The following is a 27,253-nucleotide window of genomic DNA, read 5'->3' as shown; positions in this document are numbered from 1 at the left end:
TATATCCAATTTTCTGTCCATTATAGTAACAGTTAAGTCTAAATACTTAGCCTTAATGACCCCTGGTAGCAAATTTCAAATTTACCTAAAAAATGGCAGTCTTGAGTACTTATCCATTAGATATCTGAATGTTAGAACCTTCACCAGAAGTACAGAATAAAGATTCATTGGAGTCTTCCACATAGTTGAGACTTGATCTGCATGATCATGAAAAAACCAATAAAGCAGCAGAACAAAATACTGAAAAAGTACATTGTGCTTAAACCTAGACATACAATAAAACAACTCCAAACTTGCATAGAATAATATTTGGGGGGAACTTTAGCCTAGCCCACTCTTTTATGAGTGTGAAAGGATGTTCATTGTGCTTCAGTTAGGAAGTGGGTTTTGTTATTTTAGTATCATTCAGTTAAGAAATGAGAAATGTGGGTTTTGAATTCAGCAAGCTTATACAGGGCTTTGATGGGCCTGTCACATAATACTTTAGCTTTTTTTGAGAGTATTAACTTACATTTAAATGAAAACAAAGGTTGCCCCAATGATACACATCTCAAATTTAAAATAATGTGACAACAAGCATTTTTCACATCAAGATACAGAAGTTATACACTGCATCAGGAAATACACACCTTACTTCTTTTTTAACAGTGGATGGACAGGAGTTAGATTTGGAGAACTATAATGTTTGAGTAGAATTTTCTGCTAGACCTGAATGCTGAAGCTTCTTGTCAGCTCTGAAAGAAAATGGCAGAATGGCCTTCCTAATTGTATGTCCATGTTCACTGCAAATGGAAAAAATAGTATCAGTTCAAGCATGGTAATTTACAGAGGAATAAAACTACCTGAAAAATTCTCTTAAAATTGAATGAGCAAAACATGGCCACAACATCTGTCCTGACTGAATACTGAGTTAAGTGCACCTCGTCTGACAGGTAATGACCACATGCTGCTCAGGCACAAGAATATTTAGGATGTGATGCAAAGAGAAGAAATAAAAACCAGGAAACCCTCACACGTACAATAGGCAGAGAATTATACAAACTTATTACATCTAATTAAAAAAAAAAATTAATAGAAACAAACTTGCAATACTCAAAGCCAGCAAAAATTTTTTGTTTACTGATGCAAGGCATATTTTAATGTAAAAATGGAATTTATGTGTTTATTCTTCCTTCTCTCTCTTTTATCCAAGGAGCCATCAGTTACATCAACAAATGGGTGGCAATTTGTAGCACTATTTGCATCACTCACTGGCAGGAGACTTATTTCTGAGTCCCAGCCTAACAGAAACTCTCCCTCTTATTATCAGTTCTCTTCACCTTAGCTGTTGCCATCGACAACCATTTTGTGCTGCCCATATTAACTAATCCTGCCCCCCAACAGAGTAATACTCACTCCTACCAGCTACACTTTTATGTCCTTCAATTCTCAGGACTTTTAGTTAGAAATCCTGTTCCACCACTACTCAAACTTTGGCTGAAGCTCAAAACTTTATGCCTCTCAGCTGCATTTCACAAAACACTCTGTGCTTACAACACTCCAGATTAAATTATCATTGTAAATATCTACAAGTTATCTAAATTACTTTTATTATAATGCCCACTCTACATCTTCAGGTTTTCATATCCATTAGCCTGAAATCCTTAAATACTACACCTTTTGCCTGATCATTTGGTGAATATGAACTTACTGTTCCTGAAATGTGAATGTCATCCTTTTTCTGATACTGACCTCAGGTGCTTCTCATTCCTTTCCTCAAAGAAAACAGATTAGTCAAGTTGCTACAAGTCCTGTGTAACTCTTAATTCTCCCAAGCACCAGCTGAGCTTATTTTCTCCACTGACTCTCGAAATCACACAAATCCAATTCCTCCTTACCAAATCAAATGTGACACAATGCCCCAGAAATATCACTTGAGACCAGGGTTCAGAATGACCCAACATTCCTCATCACCTTGGGCTTCAAGTTTGCACTGGGGCCCAATGCTTCCCTGACTTTCCACTTACTTATGTCTATTTCCTTCTTCCTATCCCAAATCCATAGAATCACGGAATATCCTGAGCTGAAGAGGTTACACAAGGATTACCAAAGTTAAACTCCTGGCCATGCAAAGGACCACACCAAGAATTACACCTTGGGCTTGGGAGTGTTGTCCAAAACTTAGGTCAGACTTAGTACCCTAACCACTTCCCTAGGGAGCCTGTGCCAGTTTCTCAGCGACCCTCAGGGTGAAGAATCTTTCTCTAAAATCCAACCAAAACCTCCACAACATCTTCACGCTCTTCCCGCAGGCCCTTCACTGGTCACCAGGAGGAAATCAAAGGCTCCCCCTCCTCTGCCATGGAAGCTGCTGCGAGGCCTCTCCCCAGTCTCCCCTCCAGCCTGAACAAGCCAAGCGACCTCAGCCCTTCTTCATGTGACATCCCCTCTAGATCTTTTACCATCTTCACAGCTCCCCTTTAGACGTTTTCTGACATTTCTAATGATTGCTCTGGGCTTTCCCAGTGATCCCTCTTGCTTCCTGTAGGTTTTCCAACTATCTGTCGAAACTTCGAAAGCACAGCCCGAGGGCCCTTCCCCCGGGGCGTGGGGGAACGCTCTGGCCCCCTTCCGAGAGGCCCCACGGAAAGGTCCTGCAGAGCCCGCGCATCCCCTGAGAAAGGCGAGAAGGGAATCCCGGGGAAAGCGAAGCTATTTCGGACGGGCACCGGGGGCACTTTGCGCATGTTTTTAAATCCGGGCCTCCGCCGTGACCCCAGCCACCCACCCGCGGTGCCGCCGCCGCTGCCGCTCCTCCCCGCGCGGCTCGGCCCTTCCGCAGGTCCTGCTGTCCATCCTGGGCGGACCACAGGACACAAGAGGGCCGGGGACACACACGGCACGGGCGGGACACGGCACGGCCAGCGATCCCCGGCCGGCGGGGAGGAGCAGGGCGAGTGAGGGGGAGGCACCGCGCGCCCCCGCGACCCCAGAGCGACTGGTGACGAGCGCCGCGAGCGCCGGCCGCCCATTGGCTGTCGCGCGGGGGCGAGTAGCCAATCAGGGCCGGGCGAGGAGCGGCGCAGCGCTCTCCCTCGCCTCGCCCCGCCCGGCGGCCCCGCGCGCGGGGGGCGGGGTCACGTGACGCTCTGTTTACATCCTCTCAGCTGTCGGGCCCCGCCTCCCACGTCCCGTCCTGTCCCGTCCCGGCTCGGCCCTCGCACCGGCACCGGCCGCCGAACCGACCCGCACACCCCCGGCCCGCGGCCGCCCAGCGCCGCCCTCCGCTCGCTCGGCCGTTCGCCCGCGCCCGGCCGGAGCGCTCTCCTGTCTGCAGTTCTCACCCCTCCACCCCCAGGCGGGTCTCGCCGGTGGCCGCCCAGCGCAGGGTCCGGGGCCCGCTGCGGAACGGGTGAGTATCCCGCACTGTGGGGCGGTGGGCAGAACTGCGCTCCGGTCGCGCTGTGCGGCGCGGAGGCCCCGTCGAGCGGCCGGGACGGTTGGGTTGCGGCGGGGGAGGGGGAGAATGCGGCTCTCCGGCCCCTGCCCTTCGCTGGCTGCCCAGGCGCTCCCATGCCCATTGTCCGCGGGCCCCGCACGCAGGCGCGGGGTAAGGGGGATGGGGGGGGGGCGGTTGTTTTCGCGCAGCCGGGACAGGGCGAGGGCTCGCCCTGGGGAGGGACAGGACGGGCTCCGTGCGTACGCCGTTGGCAGCCCCTTCTCCTTCCTCCTCCTCCTTTGCCCGACCCTTTCCACCCCTCACGCCGCCTGCGTAATAAATAATCTCTGGCCCAAAAGGGGTTGGTGCAGCTGGCGCGGGCCCGGGCAGCTGTGACAGGACGGGGACACGAGAGAAGGTTCCAGCCTCGGGACCCCGGCGGGGGAGGCGGTGCTGCAGGCAAGGTGAGGCAGCGCTTGTCCCCCGCTGCGGCTCAGCGCCCTGCCTCCCCCCCCGTGACGGCTGTGCGTTTGCTTTCTGCCTCTGAGGAAATGCAGGGAGAAGGGGAGCCTGCGTTCGGGGGGATTTGCTTGTGCTTGGTTTGTTTATTTTCCTTGTCGAGTCTTCACAACCTCGGGGGCAGGTGGGGGCTGCGTCTTCTAGGCCGAGGCATTATTGAGGGGTGCGTGAGACAACATCTTGTTTTGTTTCCAAAACCCGTGGGCAAATGAAGGGTATTTATCCTCCTGAGAGTGGAGGAGGCGGTGCGGCTGCAGCGGGAGGAAGATACTTTGTTTACATAAATAAAGTGTGTGAAGTGCTTGATAACTTCGCTTTCGCCCGCGCAGCCAGGGCGAGTCGGTCGGTGAGCTTTCCTGGCCGCAGCCGCCGGGGGAAAAGGAGAAATCTACCTCTGCCCCTTGCTTTGCCATAAACGCACATTTTGTCTCTGTTTATATTGTGGTCTGTGTTTTGGCTGGGAGGAGAGTAAGGGGAGGAGCAGGAACTGGCTCCGGGGCTGCCACCTCCTCCGGGCTGTTTTCTTTGTTGTTATCTGCTCGAGGAGGCGTCCTGGGGTCACATCTGCAGCTGAGCTGCGGTCTGCGGTGTTAATGGGATTCCTCTGGGGCCCGAAACCTCGGGCCACCTGCGGTGCATGTGCGGGTCTCTCTGCCCTCCGCCCGCCCTCCTCCCCCCTGCCTCGGCAGTTGTCGGCGGCTCGCTCTGAAGTTGCAGGAAAGGGAAGGGAGGGCAGAGGGGGAAGGAATCTTGGCATTTATTTGATACTCGGTCAGCAGCCTGGGCCTGCTTTGTGCAGCTCTGTCATTAACAAAAACAAACAAAAACCAAAAAATAAACCAAACCCCAACAAAATAACAAAAATGGAAACAAACATCTAAGGTGGAAAGGTGAGAGGGTTTCTGTTTTAAAACAAATTCTTATTGGAAGTACTGAATTGCTCCAGTGTGTGGAAAATGCTTGTGTCCTTGCAGTACTTGCCAGTGCCAACTTACTTAGCGTTCTCCTGGGGGATATTTTTTTTAGTCCTGTCAAGTAGTAAGTCAAGCACAGTTGAAATGCAGGCTTTAGCAAGAAGGTGAGATTTCTTCTCATGAAGAACAACAAACGTCGAGACACAGACAAAAAATACCCAGAATAAGGCTAGTCAGCACTTCAGCAAATTAATGAAGGTACCCAATTCCTCTTGACCATATGACCTCTGTGTTACAGAGAATTCTTTTTAAGATGCAAGACGCAAAAAATCCAGTGCTTAGAGTTAATTACAATAATGTGTGGTGAAAATGTCTTTTCAGCCTTAATCCATTATGCTTGCAAATGAATTATAATTTGTGATACCTTTTTTTTTTTTTTTCCTTCCCCCCCCCTCAACAGGACTATTACGTTACTCTGGGCACACCATCTCTGGAAAGGAATCAGGCTTGGATAAATGGAGCTGTCTTCTCCAGAACTCCTGCCTGATTTGTTGGGAAAGTTTGAAAAGTATTTTGGATGTGTAGGTGGAAAAATGTGTAGCAGATCTATTGGTATTTTAACTGACTTTGGATGAATAAATATAATGATAGGAATGTTAGAAGTATGTGAGTGAGGTCAGAGAGCCACAATGAGGGCTTTGGAGATGGACACTTAGCCAGATGTTCTTTACAACAGTCAGTGTCCCTCAGAAGTGCTAGAAAATACAATTGGATCTTGTTAGGGGGTCTGCAGTGAGGAGAATATAATGAAATCACAGAAACAGAAAAAAGTGTGTAATACTGAACAGTCCTGGATGGCCAGATTTTACCACTGTGTCTGTGCAGGGTTAGGTTAGTTCCCTGCATAATCTCTGATCTTCATTCTAGAATTCTTGTAAAAATCTTCCTGCTTCTAATTGGCCTTTCCTCTGGATTTGCTTCATCTGATCTGTGTCATGATGTGCTTTAGATATGTGACTGGCCGGTTTCAATTTTGCAGTATTCTATTTTTAAATTATAAAATCTTGCCATTTTTGTAATCATAATCTTGGCAGTTTGATGGTTTTTGTTGTTTAGTATTCTGTTTGCCTGTCAGTGACTGCTCCAACCTTCAGCTCCTTTTGCCTAACACAAGACCTAAGAATAGGACCTCTGTTTCAGGCATGTGTTGTAGTTTTCCATGCCTGTGCTGGACCATACCAGAGCAGTCACTTGGTTATGTTTCTGTAAACTTGAAGCACTTTGAGATGGGAAGTGTGTATTCTGAAGCTAAAGGTAGGCTTCTCAGGCATGGTACCTTGCCTGAGGGGGAAGTCTTAAGGCAAACTTAAGACATTAGCACAAAATTCCTACTGCAAGACATTGTAGTGCATGATTCTTGTTTTTTTCTCCCCCAAACCAGGTAATAAAATCTTCCCATGCAATGTCTCAGAAAGGTTTATGTCAGATGTTTTGCAAGTTCCCCAAAATAAATACATTAAAAGCAATTCTGAAATATTTGGTATTATAGTAATGCTCATGATGTTCTTAGTTGCATGGAGAGAAACACCTGTAATTTTTTCTGGATAATAGGTGTTTTTATATATACCTGTTCTTGTCATTTCCTTCTTTGTTCCCATTTTCAGCAGGAATGTCACAGATCTACTATTTTACCCTGCTGAACTGAAAGTGATATTCTGTAGCTGATGATTAATTAGCTCTCTGTATAATAAAAGTGTCTTGAAGTCTCCAGCACTTGGCACCCTTGAATACAGACATAATTTAATATAATCTCATTTATTTTACCTACTCAAGATGTAAACTCCTCAAAGCAAAAGTGGGTAGAATGTATGTGCAATTATGTTTTGGAAATGAATAATTAGGTATGTGACTAGCCTAAGGCACTCCAGGAATCTTCAGGTAGGGTCAGAAGTTGATCTGCGTGCTTCATCCTCTCCAACCAACAGGTGTGGATTTTCTGGATGGAGAATTCTTTCAATATATTGGCTTTGCAGAACTGTGTTCACACTGTTCTACTTCATCATTTATGGAGTTATAGGGACTGAAGTGTGGTAGTTATATCAAATATTATGGGTATAATTACATGAGAGCATCAGGAAATAACTACTGTGTTCCAATTCCTTTGGGACTTATTTGTGTGCACTGGATGTTAATGAAAGCCTTCAGGCCTCCTTCATGCAGACTCTTAAAATGGTTTCTGCTGCTGTGTTATTTAAGAATTTTGGGCTGGACTTCTGGTCCTTGAAGAAAGGATAGAGTTTATAGCAGCTTAGGATGCTGAATATATTTTTTTTCAGAGTTGAAGGATAGCTGGCTGGCATTCAGGAGGGTGGTGTTGGTTTTCTGCCCTTTTTGTCCTGGTATGTCATGCCTACTTCATGTTTCAGAGAAAGCGTTGCAAAGTCTACAATGCTATTAACCTCAAGGAACTTAAAATACTTACAGAATGTATGTGTGTGTATTTTTGCTGAATCTACTTCTGATCAGAAACTTATTGGAAATGTTGGAAGTAAGAAGTAAAAGTAAACTGTAAGCAAAGATGTTTAAAACTGGCAGTTAGTCCAAATAAGCTTATTTTTGGAAAGAAAAAAAATGATTGGAACCTGTAGGATTTGAAATGGATCTGGAGAACAACTGTAGGGTCTTTTTCACTTGTACATTATGACTGCAGTTGGTATGTGACATATTTCTCAATTAATTTTATCAATCCTTTAAATTGAAGCACAAAAGTATAAATTGTCCTTTATTGTGAAGAAAAGACATTGGTTTAGTGGTTATTACAGAACACTTAAAATGAACAAAAAATACAAACTCCACAGCCCTAAGAGACAGGCTACAGATTCTGGTGTATTCTCCTATGGTGAAATTCTAGAGTGGGGAATTACTGTGAAATTTTTCTTCATAGAGGGGCTGTCTTGAGGCAGAAAAATGCTTGGAGCCTGTTGCTTAGAAAATGCATTTAATGAAGGTTAATTTTGGAGCTCTGGCTTAGTTTTGTTAATATTTAGTGAAGAAAGGATGCAGAAATCTTGCTTTTACAAGTGTTGAGTATTGAGCTCTGTAAATTGCATGCAATTTGAGATTTTAAGATACTCTAAGTGTTGTTAAGGTGACATAACAGGTGAGGTTTGGAAACCCTCTCAAGTATTGTGTTTCACTTGATTTTCTCAAAGTAGCATTTACTCAGCTTACAGTTGCAAAACAAAGTTGGGCTTGCTGTGTTTCTAAGGTGTAAAAGAGTACAATTTGAATTAATGCTGAAAAACTTGTATAAAGAAACAATTCAGAATTTGACAACAAAACTTTAAAATCAGGTTTAAAAGGTAACAGGCTTACATCAAGTGGTTTGATAGTGACATGAGATATTTTTAATCTTGAATGAAAGACATTTATGTGGAGGTGCCTCAGGGCATCAGAGTTGTCAGCATGGAGCTGCTAGATATGGGAGGATTTACTGAAGGTCTGCATTATTTGAAATATTAAAAAAAGAAAGATGGCAGACAGTATAAATCTGAAGTAGAAGTAGCTGAGCAGTTAGAGAAGAGAGCTCTTGTCTTGGTTGATGACATACATGCTTTATTGGAGATGGGGTGTTTAGAGACGAACATGTGCACAACCAGCCAATTCTGTGGCAGTGTAGAGAATGCAAACAGGATCTCTTTTCTGTGTGTTTTTGGAACCTGGTGATTACAAACTGGTTGCAAGTCAGTGTCTCCAGGTTTGCTCTTTTGGTGTCTCTTGGCCAATGGTGCCTTTTATCTAGTGGCTTTTCCAGTCCCAACTGTTAGGTTCCTTTCAAAGCCAGTCCTAAGTTGCACAGAAAGATCAGCTCCTCTGACTTACTTGCAGAGAAGCAAAGACAGGATGTGGGCAGAAGGGTTTTCTGTTTTATTTAGACACTAATTGTTGCTGTAGCACCAGCCAAGTAGCCAATAGCTAGCATGAGCACCTAAAATAGCACTAGAGGTCTGTGTTTGAGTACTCAAGTCACATCACAAGTAGCAGAAGCTTGATGTTTTTATTACAAAACCTTTTCTTTGCATAATTTCTAAATAGATAAGTCTTATTAAAGCTGTCAGTAATCATAATTATTTCTTCCTTTTTTTTTTAACAATTGGCTTGTTAAAGTCTTAAGTGATAGGTGCATATTTCTAATGGCAAATTAAGCAATCTTGAAAACTATTTTCAGGATGAATACTGACAACTTTGTAATACTGGATAATGTTCCTCCAGGAGGCATCTGTCACTGGGAAGAATTTCTTCTTTCCAGCTGATGTCTACAAATGTCTTCTTAGATTTAGTAGTAAGAGTTAGAGTCAAATCAGTTTTCTAAAATACTAGTTTAAGATGTAGTGAAAGGCAGTATGCAGTAATATTGTAGCACAAAGGGAGTATAACAATAAAAGCATGTATTGGTACCATTTTCCAGCAAAACAAATAGAATTATGAGTTGTCTTCAGGAGTGAAAGGGAGCTAGATTTCAAAGAGATCATCTCAGAGGTGATGTCTTAATTATTTGCTCATATTTTACAAAGAGACAAATCTGCCTCTCCAAAAGATTTCTGTGTCACTGTGTAGTTTTTGTAAGTGAAGTGATAGTAATTGGAATTGTTTATAGTAATAGCTAGTGAATCACTAGCTAGTGAACAGTCAGCAATTGATATGCCTGTGGCATCCCTGTCCCAGACAAAAGGCTTGATTCCTATAAGTGGTTGTTTTAACATTGAAAGAAGAATTGGAACGATGTGGTTGTCAGAAAATGAGAAGTGATTACTATTTTGAGAATTCTTTATTTCTATAGCAAGTGTTTTTAGCAGATATTTGGGAATTACCATGCAACTTTCTTGACAAATAAAATAAAGAGCCAAGTAATACTGTTCAACCCTGTCAGGATGACTGTGCTGTTATATCATGGTCTGTATATCAAAGTCAAAAAAAGAGGTGATTGTGAGAGCCACTATTCTCTTATTCATGTTTTCAGAACAGTTGTTTTTGCTTGATAGGACTGAAATGAATGCAAGTCATCATTGCTGAAAGACTGAACTCCAAAGCAGTTGCTAAAGGAGATGCATAATTTTGACAAATGGTTAATATTTCTGCAGTGCTAATAAGTAATCAGGAATGCTGTATTTCTACTGGTACATCACTTAGCCATTATAGGATATGATTTTCGTTTGAAAATCTTTGCCTGAGACTCAAGAAGTTCTTGTTCACTCTTGTTGCTCTTGTTGGATTCTGGTGGATGGGATTTTGCTGGCTCTTCTGCTGGGCATGTGATTTTGCTCTTTTATTTGCAAAACTGTCTCCTCTTCCCTTTTGAGACTGAGCTGCGGTTTTCCTTCCATTCAGTTTAGTCCAGTTTGTTAAGCTTTTCTTTGTTCTTCTTTCAAGAAACTCTAAATTTGACATTATTGCGGTCAGAAGGTCAGTGAAAGTGGAAAGACACAGAAGAGTCAAGCTGCTGAGTTTTTGATTTCTGCTGAGCTAACATCTGCAGTATTATAAAATCCCATAGGCCTTAGTCTCCTGTTATTTGCTTCAGTTAATTATGCATTCATCATGACTAAGACTCATTACTGCCAAGTTTCCTGAGATTCTGTGATGTTTTCTGAAGTAATTCAGTTGTCAGAAAAAGTCAGTGTAAAATTTGACTTCTCCATTCTGGCATGCTCTCGATAAACTGGAGTTGTCCGTGATATAACTACATCAGGTTGTGTGAGTGTAGCAGCCTCTTGTGTTACATCTGTAAACTACACTTCTGTCAGGTGAAAACCATGTGCTTTGTATGACTGCAAAAACCTGATACAGTAAGATGGTAGGAATGATGATTATCTTGAGCTGTGCAAGTGCACAGCTGCTATATAGGCAATGACGAAAGCTTCTCAGCTTCCATTTTTTGCTGAAGTATTTGCATGAATATCTTGGAATGGTTACTGGAGCTTTCAGAAATGCTCCAAATCCTTTCCAGATGACATCTGCCATTGTAAGAAAGTTATAATTTTGGAGCAACGTTTACAGCAGTACTTGATTCATACCTGAAGACAAAGAAAACCAGTAATTCAGAAACATTTTCAAGTTTAAAATGTGCTTATGTACTTTAGTTTGCTTTTAGAGAAGGCCAAGTATTTCTGGTTTTCAGTTGAGGTGTCTGTGGCCTCAGGTGCTGTGAGGTGTGAGGCTAAGCATGTATTCTCAGTAGCAAGCAAACACATACTCAGCACGTATGTATATAATTTGCCACCACGCCAACACAGGAGATGGCACTAATGCAAGCATAAACAGCATCAGTGGCCTCATGCTGTTACTCTTTCTGGATTGCCAAGTTGAATGTCTGCAAACCTGTGTGTATATTATGAATCTTTCCAAGGTACTGGATTTAGGCACTCATTCTACCCTGGAGCTCTTCAGTCTGTTTATGCCCCATTGCCTTTTAAACATGTGCACATGCTCAGCTGCCAATTCCAAATACCACAGATTGTCTAGCAGCTCACCTTGGGCCCCATTTTCTTCCTCCAGCAGGCAGCTCCCTCAGCTGCCTCACTCAGCCAGTGTGTCCCTCCCAGTTCCAAGGCCACTCTGCAGGTTTGCTGGCCAGTCCAGGTTGGTACTCTGTGTGATTACACCCGCACCTACAGAAGCTCACGCCCTGCTTTGCTGGCACCACGGACCCACCAGCCTTTGTAACCTGTGATCTGACTCCGTGTCTTGTAGATGCACATGGGAAGCAAACAGAGGCCCAAGAGAAAGTTGCAGAAAGAGATTAATAGCCTCATAGGATAGGGAGGGCACAGCTGGATGCATGTACTGACCTGCAACCTGCTCACAGGTGACCTGTCCACCATAGCTCTGGCTTTCCCAGGCTTGTTTCTCCCCTAATCATAGATTTTATTTTTTTCTCCCTTTCCCCCAAGGATCCCCTTAAAGGACTTGAGCTATCCCCAGATCCCTTTCCCGGCACTCTGTGGTAACTTTTGTAGCTCTGTAAGAGTCACAGCTTTGGATCAGAGAAATGCCTTGGAGAGGCATGGTGCTGGTGGGAGTGTGGAGAGAGCTGATGGTAGCCTGGATCAGGGTATTGCCCCGTGAGTTTCCCCCACTCGTAAGTTCATCTCCACTTCTTTGTGTGCAGAATAGCTTTTTATCACATAACCCAACAAGGTTAACTTTGATATGTGCGGGCAAATAATTTGTTTAATCGTTTGCAAGCCCTGTGGAAAATTTAAGGTAGAAGGTACTGACTGGCCACAGAGGCATAAATTAAAGTGGTGCTTTTACAAAATCAATACTCTGAAATGTTACCTCAAAGTAGGGGGAATATTTGCATGAAGCTTTGTGAAACAGACTTTGATAAGAATATTAATGCTGTAACCTTCTATATTGTAAACTAAAGTGTTGATTTTTTTCCCCCTGGATGACTAGAGTATTTTTGTTAGAATTTTAATGCAGATTAGTTCAGGCTTGATTCATATGTTTTGAAAGTTTTGATAAGTCATCACTTTCTTTTGGTTAGCACCATGACAGGAAAGTTGATCTCTGTTTTATATAAAGTGAGCATTGAAAATCTTAAGTAGTAGAGATTTATGAACAAAGTCGCATCATTTTAGGTTGTACTGTTCATGGAGTTATGGTATGTGTGGAGACTGAGACAAATTATGGTAAGGATCCCTAAAGCTTTTGGATATGCAGGATTTGGGGGTTAAAAGAAAGAAAGTGGGCTTGTTGCTTTCTTTGACAAGATAAAATTAACTCAGTGTGCAAGTGTTAGTAAATAAGTTACATTTGAAAAAAAATAATTGCAGTGTGATGCTTCTGGAAGATTGCATCAGTGAAAGAATTTTGTTTCATGGTTCTGAGGTTCAGGAGTGGGCTTTAATCATTCTTCCCTCTTAAGAATTACAGGACTAAGTCATAAAATGACTTCTCAAACATACTCTTGTATTGCACTGTACTGTTTTAAGGATCAAGCAAAAAAGAATTGGGATTTATTTTTTCCTTAAATTGTATTTATTTAGCATCCCATAAGAAGAGGATTCATAAATAAAAGTTGAGATTCTCAGGCTGTGAAAAAAAAATCATGGTAATAAAGTATTTATTTATGCTGTGATAATCGTGCGCTATTTTGAAGCTCTTAGATACATTTGTGAAGATCAGAAGCCAAACATTTTAGTGTACTTGGAGGTTGGTAAAGTTGTTTGATATTTTTGTTTTTTATTGGGCCTGGGTTTGGTTTTGGTTTTTTTTTTTTTTTTTTTTTGTTTGGTTTGGTTTGGTTTTTTTTTTTTTTTTCGTAGACACTGAAGTACATGCATAGCTCCAAGATGAAGTTTCAAGTGTCAGGAATGCAACTATCTTCTATTTTTACACTTGACCTCATTTCTGTTTTCTTTTGCTAAAGGCAACAGGCATATGTTGTTCTGTTGCTGCTGGAAATGAGTTATTTAAATAATTTGAAATGTTTATGTGCAGTAAGTTTTTGAACTTTAGTACTGGTTGAAATAGTGAAAATTTTGTCATGGGCCACATTTTGCCTAGTCAAAGTTATATGAAGTGTGACTTGATCTGCTTAAGAACTATAACTTTTATGGTAAAAGGCTAGGAAAGTATATTTTGGTTCTTGTTAAAAACCTAGTTTGTTTTTCAGTATAAAAGAGGATTCTCCTTTCCCATCCCCCAGTTGTTAAATGGTTGCTCTCTGAAGGTTACTCCCAGTAAAGGAGCATCATTTTTGTTCTTGTAACCCAAACAAAATTATTAACCATTTTCTTTCATTAAGAGACACAAATTTTGTTTTAAAAATGTTGGCAGTTTCACTTCTTCTTTATGTATATTTCTAGGTATCTTAGATGGAAAGTGATTACAATATTGAAATTTGCAGAAATGTTTTTGTCACTTTTATGTCTTTTGCCTTTTCAGGCTAAACAGAATTAGATATACCAGAACCAGTTCTTTTTAGACATCACTCTACAGCTCTTCTGATTCTTAACATTTGCCTATTATGGCTTATATGAATCTGCTTGAAGTGAATACTCTGTTAAATATTCTTCTACAAAGCTATGTATTGTGGCAGTGGGTTTTACAGCCTGGTCACTCTGTAGCTCACTAATTTGTGAACTATGTGCACAGACAGCAGTTTGTGAAATGCAAAACAGGTGCCTGAGGGAGGCGCAGTGAGTATCAGACATCTCTATGTATTAATCATCATCGATCCATATCTCCCACAAAGTCTTGATATTTTAGGCAGTGAACAAGCTGCTATTACCTGGTACCTCCTGTTTCTCTGCGTCTGTTAGACCCTTGAGAGAAGCTTTTCAACTTTCCCTTTTCTCCCAACCAGTCTGTGATAAAGCTCCTTGGCTAGTTTATACTGGACAAACTAAAAATAGTTGTGGCCTGGGAATAGACAGAGCTGTAGGCACACCTCTCAGGAGCTGAGACCTTTACAAAATGTGCTGACTGCCAGGTTCTGTCATGGACACTAGTATTAGAGGAAGGATAGGGGATCTTCTACATGTTAGACATTGGGTTAAACTGATATCCTTTGCTTAGGAGATCTTTAATGAAACTTTGAAAGGTCACTAAATCACATTAGGCTCCCCATTGACGAGAGCATTTTGCACAATGTCTTACAACTAAGCAACAGGAAATGTTTTGGACTGTTGTGGGTACAGAAGCAATAGTATTCATTATTTTGAAGTCTGCAGTTGATGGTGTACTGTATGGTACTTAGAATCAGGGCAGACCTAGCATTCACTCAGTCATAAAGGTATACATACAACCTGTTGAGAGGTAATCATGGATATGCCTATAGCAATTAATTATTTTTTTCTGTGGTTGAAGAAGAAACTGCTGCTAAGGCCTGAAAGGCTCAGCTTTGCAGAAGTTATTTGGCTGCCTGGGATTTTAAGCAGTAAGGAGAGCTAAGTTAGGATGTGGGGTTAAGCTGCACATTAAAATTTTAGTCTTGAAAGTATGTAGGATTCTTTGCTTTACTTTATAGTAAAATGTAATGAATTTTCAAGACTTTATCAGCATACCTGAGAAGAGGTCTGGCATACAGAGCTATGTATAGAAAAATGTTCTTTTCAGCATTCAGTCCTTGATATGGTGCAGGGGGTAGATAGAATGTCAGACGAGAACAAATTAAGTACAAGAGACAGCATAGACTGAGAAAGAAATGTATATTAGTTCAAAGAAGAGAGAAAAACACAAAAGCAACTAACAAAATTCTATGTTATTTTACTGTTTTTTAAACTCGAATTCCTGTGAACTGTCTCTATTAAAAAAAAATAATTCAGTAGCTACTCAGCAAGTTAGTCCAAAATTATGCCCTTGTGTAGCTACCAAGGTTAAATTCATTTGATCATGTGCTTATATGCTTGTCACTACTCATACATTTGTGTAGTTCCTTAAGTTTCAGAACCTCTTTTGAGAGAAATGTGGTGCCGTATCTGCTGTTCAGCATGTTCAGGTGACTGGAAGTGGAGGAAGAGTGAAAGCAGGCACATATCTGGAATCTTGTGTAAACACTGGTTGAAAGCTCAAACAGGAAGATCAGGGCTTAGGCTTACATCAGACTTGACAAACATTTTCTGCCCAAGTAGGTCAATGCAATTCAGGTTAAGTCAGTAGTTGTAGCTGTTTACATTCATTTGACTTAACACTAATCCCGTGGTCTATTTTTTGTTCCATTGCTATATTGCAAAGAACCTTGAAGAATGCTCTGTGGAGTGCACTGCACTGGAGAGCTGACTCTACTTGGTTTTGTACTTATTTCTGTTTAACTTGAAGAGCTTCTTGAAGTGACCCACTGAACAGCAGTTTAGGAGTAATAAGATTAGTCTAGAGTGTAAACTTCAAAAATGTGCAGTGTTCTTGACAGAGTTTTCCTTAATGCACCAAGTAGCATCATATATCCTGAAAACAACTGGTTTTCTTCTTTCATAGATGCTTGGAGTGACAAAACAAATAGCTGTGGAAGAAAAGGCAGTTCTAGTAGTCGGGTTTCCAAAGCACTTATACTTTTTGCTGCCGTTAGTATCAGTTTAGCAGTGAGGTATAGGTGTAAAAATTTTTAAAAAAAGTTTAGGAAGACTTAATTCCAAAATACCTCTGTGTGTCCCACATTTTATTCTTAATTCTGTTACTTACTACAGTTGCTGCAGCACATACTTCATATTTTGGTTTTCTCCAGTCTTTTCTGGATGAAGGCAATATTAGAATTATTCTTTTCCTTTCAGATCATAATCAATCATACTGTTTGTTTGAAAGTTCCTGCTGAAATCTTAAGCTCAGGTCTGCAGTTTGAAGTTGAATTTCCTTGTGTGAGTCACTATTATAATACTTGGGAGGAAAAAGGCAGCTAACTGAAAATGGAGTCTTGTGGTTGTAGGAGTCATTGGATGGGATGAGGACAGATTAAGTATGATCTTGAGTTCATAACAGCTGCAGGGATGTCATGTATTGAGTCTGGATAGAAAGGAGTAGGTCTTACACTGGACTGGTAGCCTGGGGAACTTCAAATCTCTGCTGATTAGAGTGATGTTGTTGATTTTTGCCATGAGTAAGCCGAAACTGTTAACTTGGCTGAAGTGTTTCAGACCTGTGTGTGCATTTATGGTTAATTCCCTTCTATTGCCAGTCACAGAATATTCCTTTTTGGAGAAACTGAACAGATGAATCCTAATGTCAGTGTGTAGCTCAGTGGCTTGTTGCTGGATTGAGAGGGAGGATTGACTAAGCAAGGTTGTACTCTGTGTATGAGTTTAAGGTAGTGTATCATACTCCTGATTCAGTGTCATGTTTCTCCAAGCTGATGTGTTAGTGAAAATAGTTGTGAGGAGGAGGCTTTAAGTGTGGCTGATTCCATTTATTATTCTATTGTCTGTTTTCAATTTGAAACAAAGTAAGGATCAAGTTAGTTGGCTTAAGTAGCTTCTATTTCTGAGTCATTATCTATATGGAGTCAGGTTGTGTCAGTATTACAAGGTACAAATTTTAAGATACTTGATACTGTGTGGATTTAGCAATATCAATGAGGTTTTGTCTGGGAAATTGAATGGATACCTTGCTGGCATGGTATTTAAATTGTATTTAAGAGAGTGTGCAAGTCCTTAGTGGCCCAGGAAATTAACTTGATGTACAAATATATTTGTAGAAATTCTGAAACATGCAAAACTTGGAAAAAAATTTGTTTAACCTTATAATTTGTTACTAACTTCTCAGCTAAGAGTTTTGCATACCTTATAAAACAGTGAAGAATTAAAATGCACTCAAATTGTCATCACCTCTTAGCCACATAGCCAATGTGATGTGTCTCACAGTTAATGTGAAAATATTAAAAAAACCAACAAAAAAAGCAAAAACAGCCAAAAAAAAACAAACCACAAAACCCCCCCAAAAAACCCCCAAACCATCAAAAAACCAGCCAGAAATTATGTAGGGTATTTCACTGAAATTGGTTATGAGTTAGGTCAGAAACAGGTCAGAGGTGGTGTTATACAGTTATGTGCATTGTTACAGAAATTGGAAAGTGTTTCCATTTCATTTTTATTGTGAATATGAGAAACTTGGGTTCCAACTTCTGAAAATAAATTCATGAGTAGTGCAGAAATGAGAAATGAAGATTATTTTAATTGCAGTGGGTTTTTTATCAGGACAATATTAAAATTTTAACTCCTGCACTGTAATTTCTGTTGTCTTCTGTATTCCAGAGATTCCTAAGGCTAAAAGCAATAGCTGTATTTTGTTAATTAGCAAACCTTCATCTTTCTTGTGAAGTTGTTATACTTCATAGTGTAATAGCAGAATGCTGCTTGTGCTCTTTGTGAGCTGTGTATGCTTCAGTTTTAATATCGGGGAGCTTAACAGGATGTTTTCTGGTGAGCATTCAGCTGTGTACAAAGTTTTATAGTATACTCTGCTGTTTTTATCTGGGTCCTGGGTCAACTGTCACAAGGAGGATTTGGCTAACTTGCCTTTTTTCTCCAGCTGTGCTAAAATGGCTTCTGAGGCATTTTCTTTTGTGTCTTTAAAATAGCTATCATCTCTTCTAGTAGTAGTTTTACTTCATAAACAAAAGTTTGAACATGAAATCATTGGAGGAAAGTGAACTATCAAAAAGTATTTCTCTGCAGCACAAGAGGCAACTTCTCACGAAAACATCTATCTCTTTCACTTCCTAGGACATTCTTTGTTTTTGAACAAAAATATTTTCCACTTGAGCAGCATTTTTGCTTACCTGTAGCTGTGAAGTGGAGAGTAGAGTACCATAGATGACTTAGTGAAAGCAAACCAAAACAAGATGCCTAAAAAGCAAAGGCCATCTCTGTCAAATACCTAATGTCACCTGCTTCGGACAGGGGCCATGTGTCCAGAATGAGATGTAGCCTTGAACTGCACTGCCAAACAGCCATGCTGTTCTGCTGTGTCCCATTCTTGACAGGAGACTCCATTTCTCTGCCCCTCTATTTCCCTCAATGTTGTGGTGTCGACTGCACCTTTTCTGTTCTTGCCTTTGAGATTTTCTGTGATTGTTGAAGCTGAGACACTTGGTGGGTGTCATCAGTAGAAAGTCTTGTGATACTGCAATAACTTGAGCCATCATATGATGCCAAGAATACAAAATTGCCAAATTCCTAAAATAATTCTGTTTCATGCTGTGAGTGTTGAAAATTAGAGAACCATTGTTTATGGGAAATAGATGATATGTGCATGGAGTGAATACTCTTGATGGAAATGCTGAAGCTCTAGGTTTTCCCATCCCCGGGCTCTACATGTTTGCTGGTGCGCTGCTGATGGCTAGCCGAGTTCTCCATCTGCTGGTGTGAGGCGGTGCATGCACCCCGTAGGAAGAGCTGAAAGCGGAATTCCTGTTTCTCAAATGTAGCAGCTGAATTAAGTGTTTAGGAAACTCAGTTCTTATTTTTGTAGCTTTAGTTCAATTTATTTCCAAACGTATCTCAAGATAATAATAAACATTTTAGTATGAAAGAAGGCCAAAAATATTGCTTTGTTCACTGTAGATTATTTAACTTAAGTATCATCATTTGATTCATTGAACCTTCAAGGTGTAGTGTAAGTTCAGACAAACAAGTAGGGGTGAAATATTTTTATAAACTTTTATAAACCTTTTATAAACTTTTTATAAACTATACTCTCTCAGGTTTCTTGTTATCTAAGTTGTCCTGTAGTTTTTTCACAAGTAGAAAGAAATATTCCCATGCAGTTGGATACACACTAAGGTGTTTTTTCTACTTAATCAAAGGATTTGTTGCTGGATAATTACATGCAGTGACTTTTTACTTCTTTCCACTCCTGAATGTTAGCAGGAATTGGTTTTGCTTCAGAGGGAAGCACACAGCTGAATGGTGAACAGCCATTGTTTAGACTGATTTACCAGAGCTTTAACAGCCCTGAACATTCCACCCCCCTCCCCAGTAAACTCCCTTCAGTTTATATATTGGTCATAATGTCCTATGGTATGGAATAGCCCTTTGGCCAGATCAGCTGTCCTGGCCATGCTCCCTCCTGGCTTCTTGTGTATTTGCTCACTGCAAAGTGTAGGAAATGGAAAAGTCCTTGGCTTAGGTTAAACACTACTGAACAACAACTAGAATTTCAGTGTTTTATCAGTGTTATTCTGATACTCACTGTGTACTCTGTTCACCTAGAAATGGTATGTTAAACTTTTGTTTTTCTGTCTCCTAGTCTTCTATTGCTATTTTACTGGTAATTCATGCAGCATTAGAAATGTTAACATCTGGATTTTGAGTTTAGTAATTCATAATGAAATAACTGCAGATAAAATACAGATCTGAAGGAATTATTTTGAAGTTTGACTTACTGCAGTCTTCTGTGTAGAACTTAGGAGCTGGCAAGCTGTTAAAAATTTCTAGGTACTTAAGAACTTTTTATTCCTCTAGTGAATATGGCAGGCATTAGGAAATGCTTAGATACTTTCTGGGCTTTCCTGTTTTGATTCCAGAAGGGACCAGTGTGCCATTGTATCTGCACTAGTATTTAGTTTTGGCTCAAAAGTAAACATCTTAAGCATCTCCTGGACATCATCCCTTACTGGGCTTTGTTTCCCCCATGGAGTGATCTTAGACCATGGAAACCAATTTTCTTTCAAAATCAGCTAAGTTGGTACATGCTCCAACTGTTATTGGACACTTAGTTCTCAGGATGGGACTAGAACTCACCCAAGGGCAGCTGCTGTCCCATCCATGTCCCCTCAAATATATAAGCATGAGTGATGGGTTCTTAGCACTGTAGTGTTTGCAGTGTCTAGCAAGGAGCACAGCATAAGGGTTTGCATAATGTAGATAGCCTATGTTGACATATTAATGTTTCTCAGCTCTGAGTTCAAATCTGAGGGGCAGAATTTTGATTGAATACTAGCTGTCCTGACTCTTAGTTCTACTTCATAAAATTACCCAGTGCTAACAGTATTTCATTGGCTGCTAATAATTGTGAATTTCTTTGTCTTTTGAAACTCAAGTTATGTAAATGTATCTGTTTTGCAGGATTAACTTGTGATGTCCTTCTGAACAGCTGAGACTCCATTACATACATATACTTTTGGGAAAACTCTCCTCCTAATGTATTTTGCAAACTAATTGAATTACCACAGAAGTTCAGCATGGGAGGAGCTGTGAGTGCTGGAGAAGACAACGATGACTTAATTGATAACTTGAAAGAAGCTCAGTACATTCGCACCGAGAGTGTGGAGCAAGCCTTCAGAGCAATTGATCGTGGTGATTATTATCTGGAAGGATACAGGGACAATGCTTACAAAGACTTGGCCTGGAAGCATGGAAATATACACCTGTCAGCACCTTGCATTTATTCAGAAGTCATGGAAGCACTGAAACTTCAGCCTGGATTGTCTTTTTTAAATCTGGGTAGCGGAACCGGATACTTGAGTACAATGGTGGGATTGATATTAGGTAATTATTAATATTAGGTAACCTGAACATTTTTATTCAAGTATAGTGGGTTTGCATATTTCAAAAGATTATGCAAGCCCTGTAAAACCTTACTGTTACTTCTTTAACACTGACAGTACCATATATAAGGCTGTCTGTTTGGGATGTATTGTTAAAATATTGTTTATTATTTACAAGGAGTTCTCTGATGCTGTAGTTTGGTGAGATTTCATGGATGTTTTGGAAGAGGCAATTTTTCCTGCATTCTGTAGTCTAAAATTCTCATTTGGAAGGAAACAATCCTTATTGTTCTTTAAAAGAAAGGTAGAGTAGAACAACTTTTGAAGACTAAAATTTTCATCTGCATTTGCACTCTTTGTGCCTTTACTATAGGTTTTGATCTTCAGTTTATGGAAAAGAAAATCTAAATTGTAGAGGCTGATTCTCTTGAAGAAACTTAACTGAAAAAGAAATCTGTGTCAGTATGCAAACAGTTACTTTAAAATAAATTTCATCAGTTTTTTAGTGAGAAAATTTTGGGATTTTGACTGATGAGACATTTTAATCAGGTCTGTCAGTTTTTTAAAGAATTTTACCATAGTAGCACTGTGTTTTTTCTTGTTTTCAAATACCTTTCCTATATAAAAAAAGATGGAACTAAATATAGTTGCCTAAATTGAATTTTAATACCTGGAGAGAAAATTGCATTAATCTGCTCATGCCCAGCATATAGATTATAGAGCAAACTAATTTTTTTTTACAAATAATTTTATTGTGTAAAACAGCTGTAGTTATTTTAATGTGTATTTGTCGTAGATACAGTTTTCTTGACCATATTGCATGCAGTTTTTCTTTGGTTGCAGAAATCTTGCTGACAGGTAATACACAGATTTTGCTTAAATTTATTTATATACAAAACTAAGGTGTTAGTAGCCTTTTTATTTTCAATTAATTTAGTTACTTTCTATCATGAGCTCTTATATATTGGAAGGAACAAATTATGGCTAATAGTGCATAAAAACGTCATTTGTTGGTATCTGCAGTATTGTTTGTTCTAATAAATACTAATAAATAAAAGATTCCACTGTTTTGTGGAAAAAGGAATTATGGTCATTCAGAGGTAAAAATAAGGTAAAGTTATCTACTCTTAGAGAGTTTCTTTTCTCTGTTTGGAAGTGCTTCTGATTGAGAGTAGATATTTTAAATTGCGTTGTAATATTTTAAGTTCATTATTAAAATATTTAGTAAATATTGCAGCATTTTTTCTTTAAAATGTTTCTTCAGGGTAGCGACTAATGGTACTTTTTGATTTGTCTTGTGGAAAGCTTTGTTACTTTGTTATTCTTCCTTAACTATTATGTTAAAAAAAAAGAAATTTGTGTTTATTGCACTTGATTCTGTATATTGCATTTGTATCTCTACTTAACCAAGTTCGAGTAGCTGCTCAGTGTTCCTGGGTTTGACCTCTTGGCATCAAGCAGAATTTGTATCCTTCAGAGCAGTGTATGCAGAGTTGAAGGAATTAAGCAGGAAAAGATTTGTCTTCTACAGAGGCTGAGGTTGGCTGACAGCCCTTGAGGAGCACAGTTACCCTACAGATGTTCCCAGAAAGGCAGCTCAGGTGCTGATAGTCCTTAGCAGGGCTTGAGCAGCAGCTGCCCAGCTACTTACAGAAGAAGATTTCCCTTGGTTTGGAAACTGTACCCTGTTACCAAAGTCTTAATGTTGTAATGTGTTTTGAGTTCTAGGCTGAGGCACAGAACATATAAATGCAATTTATGTGCCTTTATTTTCTTACTATGCTCCTCTGATAAAACTAGTTACATATAATAATTCTGCTTTAGTGTTTGTTTTAAACCAGGGAACAGTTGCTTTAACAAATTAAAATAAACAGATGTCATTTTCTGACAAATAAACCATATTCATTTTTAAAAGCTCACTTTTTTTCAAACCATTTTCAGCATACACTGCAGTGAGGAGCAGAACCATGAGGGTTTTGACAGGAGCTGGGTTATCTTTCAATTTGACAATGTAGTGAGTAATGCTTCTGCCACATTGGCAGTGTCAAAATGACTAGCTTAAATTATCAAATAATTTGAAACTATGATCACTTCTAAGTATAGCAACATACTAAAAAGACCACACACCAATCCACAGAGATTAAATTAACTGTTGCTGGTACTGTTAAAACGTAAATGAAGTTTTGACTAGGTGGAGGAATTGCTATTTCATTATGCTGAAGGAGGCCAGAGAGTGGTAGTGAAGTTGGTTTCACATTTTTAGAATAGCTGACTCTGCTTACATGTCCAGCTATGACTTTCCCAGTGAAAGAAGAGAACACGTTTCTCATCTTTCCACTTAAATTACAGATACTGTGGTGTATGATGATGTGGTAGTGTTCTGCATTCATAGTTACAATTTCCAGTTTTTGGAGCAACTTACACTTGAAAGATGGTTTAGTTGCTTTCAAAGTTAGGGACTTGAAGGAATGAACGTGTGAAGTTGATTTATTTTTATGTACATGTGAAGTTGATGCGTTTTTAATTTACTTTAAATTATGCGATTAAAGGAATTTTGGCTAGTTTTTAGATAAAGAAAACATACCTTGAATGCTGCTGTGTGCTGTAGAACTGTTAGAAACATCATAGGCTATTATGGTGCAAGAGAATATATAGGTAAACAGCTAGAAAGGGGTTTCCTGTGCCAATGCTTTTCTTAAAGTGACCAATAATAAAATGAATTTACAGTAAAAATGAATGTCAGCAGGAGGTAAATGTTCTCACAGGTTCTAAGAACATCCCTTGGATGATAGCTACCTCTTGCCTGCAATCAGAGAGGTCTTACAGGCACTGCCAGTGGTAACCTAGTGGATTGCTTTTATTTCATCCAGCAGAAAATGCTCTAAATTATGTTAAGAGATGCAGTTACTGATCAGGTTAATGGTACATAGCTATATGCTATACTTTTGTTGCAGTTAAACAAAACCTCTCTTATCTGTGTCCTAGAAAAGACAAATTCAATTCTGTTTCACTGGAGAAACATCATGGAGCTAAATATTTAGGAAAGATTTAGAATGCAGTAGAGGATATAAATATAAGTTTTGTCTAATCTTATTGATGTTTACTTTCTGTCTTCCCCTTCCCTCTCTCTTTTTCAATTCTATGCTCCAATGACTAAAGACCCTGGGCTATGAGTGCATGTTAAATTTAGAATCCTTACAGCAAATGTGACTGTCTGATTCAGATTCCTCCTTGATGTGGATAATCCTCATAATACTGTCTCATGATTTCTTCTTGTTCCTGAAATACAGCATTACCTTTTGGCACACAGTTTGACTTGAAATTATACTTGGGTTTGATCACAGGAAAGCAATACAGTTGTGATGGGATTGTGATGAGTGAACGTGATGTGTGGGCTATTTCACTGTTCTAGGTGGAAATTAGTTATTATTTATAACTGAATCAGGAACAAATTTATGATTTTGCAACCTGCAAAATGGAAGAGCATATGTGGCTAAGGGATATAATCCCCAATCTCTAAATTGTTAAAAGATGAAGTTGGCCATAAGAAAGCTTCAAAATCTAAGTATCGAAATACAGACTAAATTATAATTTTTATTTGTTGAATTCCAAGCAAGTAGTATTTAGAAAAAGAATTTGCTCAGAGTGACTTCAGTGTAGTCAGCTTTCTGCATGCTTATAAATGATAAAGAACATGTCTGTAATTGTTTTGTTGTCATTGTCCAGGTTCTTTTATCAAACCTTTGGCCTTTTACCTTCCTCTTTAAACACTGGTAATGCAGATGCAAAAAACAACTTTGTCTAGCAGTGTTTGGAGGCTTCTGTTTTATGTGTTTTTAATGTTTTCACACTATAGTGCTGTTCCATGCAGTTTTGCTGTGCTTAGAAAAGAAGCATCACAAAAACACACCATGCTATTTTTATTTACAGGGCCTTTTGGGATAAATCATGGAATAGAGCTTCATTCAGATGTGGTAGAATATGCCAAGGAAAAGTTGGAGAGCTTCATAAAATACAGTGATAGCTTTGATAAGTAAGTATATAATTTGTCTGGCTTACTTTGCAATAACATTTTTGGTTTTAAACTCAGTGTGTCATTGCTTATGAGCTTAGGGAGGGGAGAAGAATGGCATCACACAACCAAAACCTAAACAGTATGTGGCTGTACATCATATGGTAAGTTGAGACTTACAAAAGCACTCTCTGGAAGTATAGGAGTATTTCTCCTGTGCAGTGTTTAGCAAAGTGGATTTTTCTGCATTTTGGTGACGGGTATGCGTGCACAGACACGTGTATATGTGCACATACATGCATATATGCATTTGGGAGAATGACATGACCTGTGGTTATCTTTGCATGTGTAGAGCAATTTTTATCCATTAAATGAGTTTTTATTATGTAATTTTACATAGTCTCTCTGTACAGTATTGGCTTTTTCTAACCTGCACCTGTTGATCTCTACATGAGTAATTTTTTCTGATTGCCTTTGTTTACTTCCTGAAGAAATGGACTTAAGAGTATTCATCTGTGCTCGTAGCGCTGCTCATTTTTACTTCTGGGTATAACTCTGGGTTCCAGGGCTTTGAACCTGATTGTTCTTGCTTACTCAATTTTTTTTTATTATTATAAGTTGACCTGCAAGAGTATTGGGTGTCTCTGCCTCAGTGGAAGGGAAAATGAGGTTCTGGCTAGGGCTGCTTTTCGTTAAGACTTCTTTCCTTGCAGGCAATAAATTCTCTAACAGTGACTATATGATAACTTCTGGAAATGCAGAAAAGTAGGAGTAGCCTAAAAATTGCACATTTTACACCTCTTTCCTTCCCTATGGGCTGCAAAGAAAATTCTTGCTATCCTTTTACCTGTGTAATGTGCTGCCATGTTCTTGATTATGTTGACTGAAGCTCAATCCACTTTTTTCCCATACCCCAAACTTCAAGAGCTCATGTCTGGCCACTAGCCTTTCTCTTGATGCTCCTAAGTAACTGAAGAGTATCAGCCTGTGTCTGAAGTCAATTCTGTAATTCTGATAACTGGCTAGATTATTTTAGTACTGTGTTAGTCCAATAAAATAAAATAACATAGGAAAATACGCATATCTTTCATTACTGTTGTCAATACAAGCATTTCTGTTGGCTGAGGTTAATCTGTAACACAAGCTAGAACAAATAGAAATGGATTCCGTGAGCGGCTTTAGGATGCAATTTATGTGTCTTAAAAACGTGTGAAATAGGGTCATTTGTGATCACTACTAATACTGCATTAATGGCTCTGTTACATTAGATGTACCTGTTGCACATACACTTCTACATTACTGTAGATGTGTGCAAAAGCTGGTTTTGATTGGATTGTCTTTCCAATCAGGTGATAGGTTTATGTACAGAAATTAAAAGAAATTGGGGTAGCAATGAAGTTTTGTCATTATTGAAACAAAATTTGATTAGGATAGTTTAGTAAATGAATAGTGGAACCCTGGGGGCGTTGGTTATACTTTAAAACATGTAAAAACTTGTAATAAAACAAAACTGTTAAATATGATGTAAGCAAATGTCAGTGGTGTGCAGTTGCCATCTAGAGCTTCCCTCCGGCTAGCTCTGTTGCTAGAAGGAAGCCCAGAGCCCTGCAGGAAGGAGGTAAAAGAACAAAGGAGGCTCCTTCTCCCGATGGTGTTCACAGCTTTATTTCAGATGTCTTGCAGGGAGAAAGAGGAAGTGGGAATGCCTGGACCTTGGATTTTAAACCCCCCGCCAGGGGCGGAGTAAAACCAGAGCCCAGCCAATCAGCTCAGGGGGGAGGGGAAAGGACTGGACCACAGGACAGGGTACAGGGGAAGTCAGGGAGATACCATTCTCACTGCTACACAGAGCTAGTATATGAAATAACAACAGTGGTGTATGTTTCTGATGCAACGGATACAACTTGTGAAAGTGCTTTTTGATAAAATCTGCGTGTGAAAACTACAGTGCAGCTGATAAGATAATGGTTGCCTGGTTGGATTTTGTTTTGGGGGAATTTCCAAGTTGTCTGTACAGCTGATTCTGGCTGACTACTTTCTTTGTAAATATTATGGATTTTACTGTAGTTAATGAAGATGTGTGTTTTTTCCTCTTGTAGGGTTCTTTTGTATTCGTTTTTACTGTAACTGTTAATATCGTATCTTGAATTTTTAGCTGACTCTCAGAGCAATGTTTTTTTGGCTCAGTAAGTCTGGTTTTGCTTCATGTTTCAGTAACTTTCCTGCATCTTCATTTATAAGTGAAAGATATTTATCCGAAATTATAGAACTGCAGCATCTGAATTAACTATTACTTTGGTCAGCTTAATATTTGGCTGAAAGACCACCCAGGGAAGATATGTGCAGTGTCTGTCTGCTGCTAAACACTGGTGTATTCCAAGCAGGAGTCCTTACTATGTAAAAAT

General features: G+C 39.8%; 2 protein-coding genes across 4 annotated transcripts in view; one reads left to right on the top strand and one right to left on the bottom strand.

Moving 5' to 3' along the window:
• The window catches only part of LOC306799198 (uncharacterized protein), a 30,505-nt gene extending 27,568 nt beyond the window's left edge, over positions 1 to 2,937 (bottom strand). The window contains exons 1-4 of one of the 3 annotated variants that reach the window (XM_079299876.1): positions 1,878 to 2,751; positions 1,691 to 1,749; positions 630 to 782; positions 86 to 240 (exon numbers count right to left, since the gene is read on the bottom strand). In XM_079299876.1, the coding sequence (XP_079156002.1) occupies positions 86 to 183 (98 nt within the window). In that variant the 5' untranslated portion in view covers positions 184 to 240; positions 630 to 782; positions 1,691 to 1,749; positions 1,878 to 2,751. The other 2 variants (XM_079299877.1, XR_013773550.1) reach the window with 2 other exon arrangements.
• Positions 2,938 to 3,251: 314 nt separating this feature from the next.
• Positions 3,252 to 27,253, top strand: part of PCMTD1 (protein-L-isoaspartate (D-aspartate) O-methyltransferase domain containing 1) — a 40,794-nt gene continuing 16,792 nt past the window's right edge. Inside the window, exons 1-3 of the mRNA XM_079299863.1 lie at positions 3,252 to 3,391; positions 20,415 to 20,837; positions 24,767 to 24,869. Coding sequence (XP_079155989.1) covers positions 20,531 to 20,837; positions 24,767 to 24,869 — 410 coding nt within the window. The 5' untranslated portion in view covers positions 3,252 to 3,391; positions 20,415 to 20,530. The remainder of the gene's footprint in view (positions 3,392 to 20,414; positions 20,838 to 24,766; positions 24,870 to 27,253) is intronic.

Source organism: Erithacus rubecula (genome assembly GCF_903797595.1).
Source record: "Erithacus rubecula genome assembly, chromosome: 3".
In the NCBI taxonomy this organism is placed as follows: Eukaryota; Metazoa; Chordata; class Aves; order Passeriformes; family Muscicapidae; genus Erithacus; species Erithacus rubecula.
This window is presented reverse-complemented; position numbering and strand designations above follow the sequence as displayed.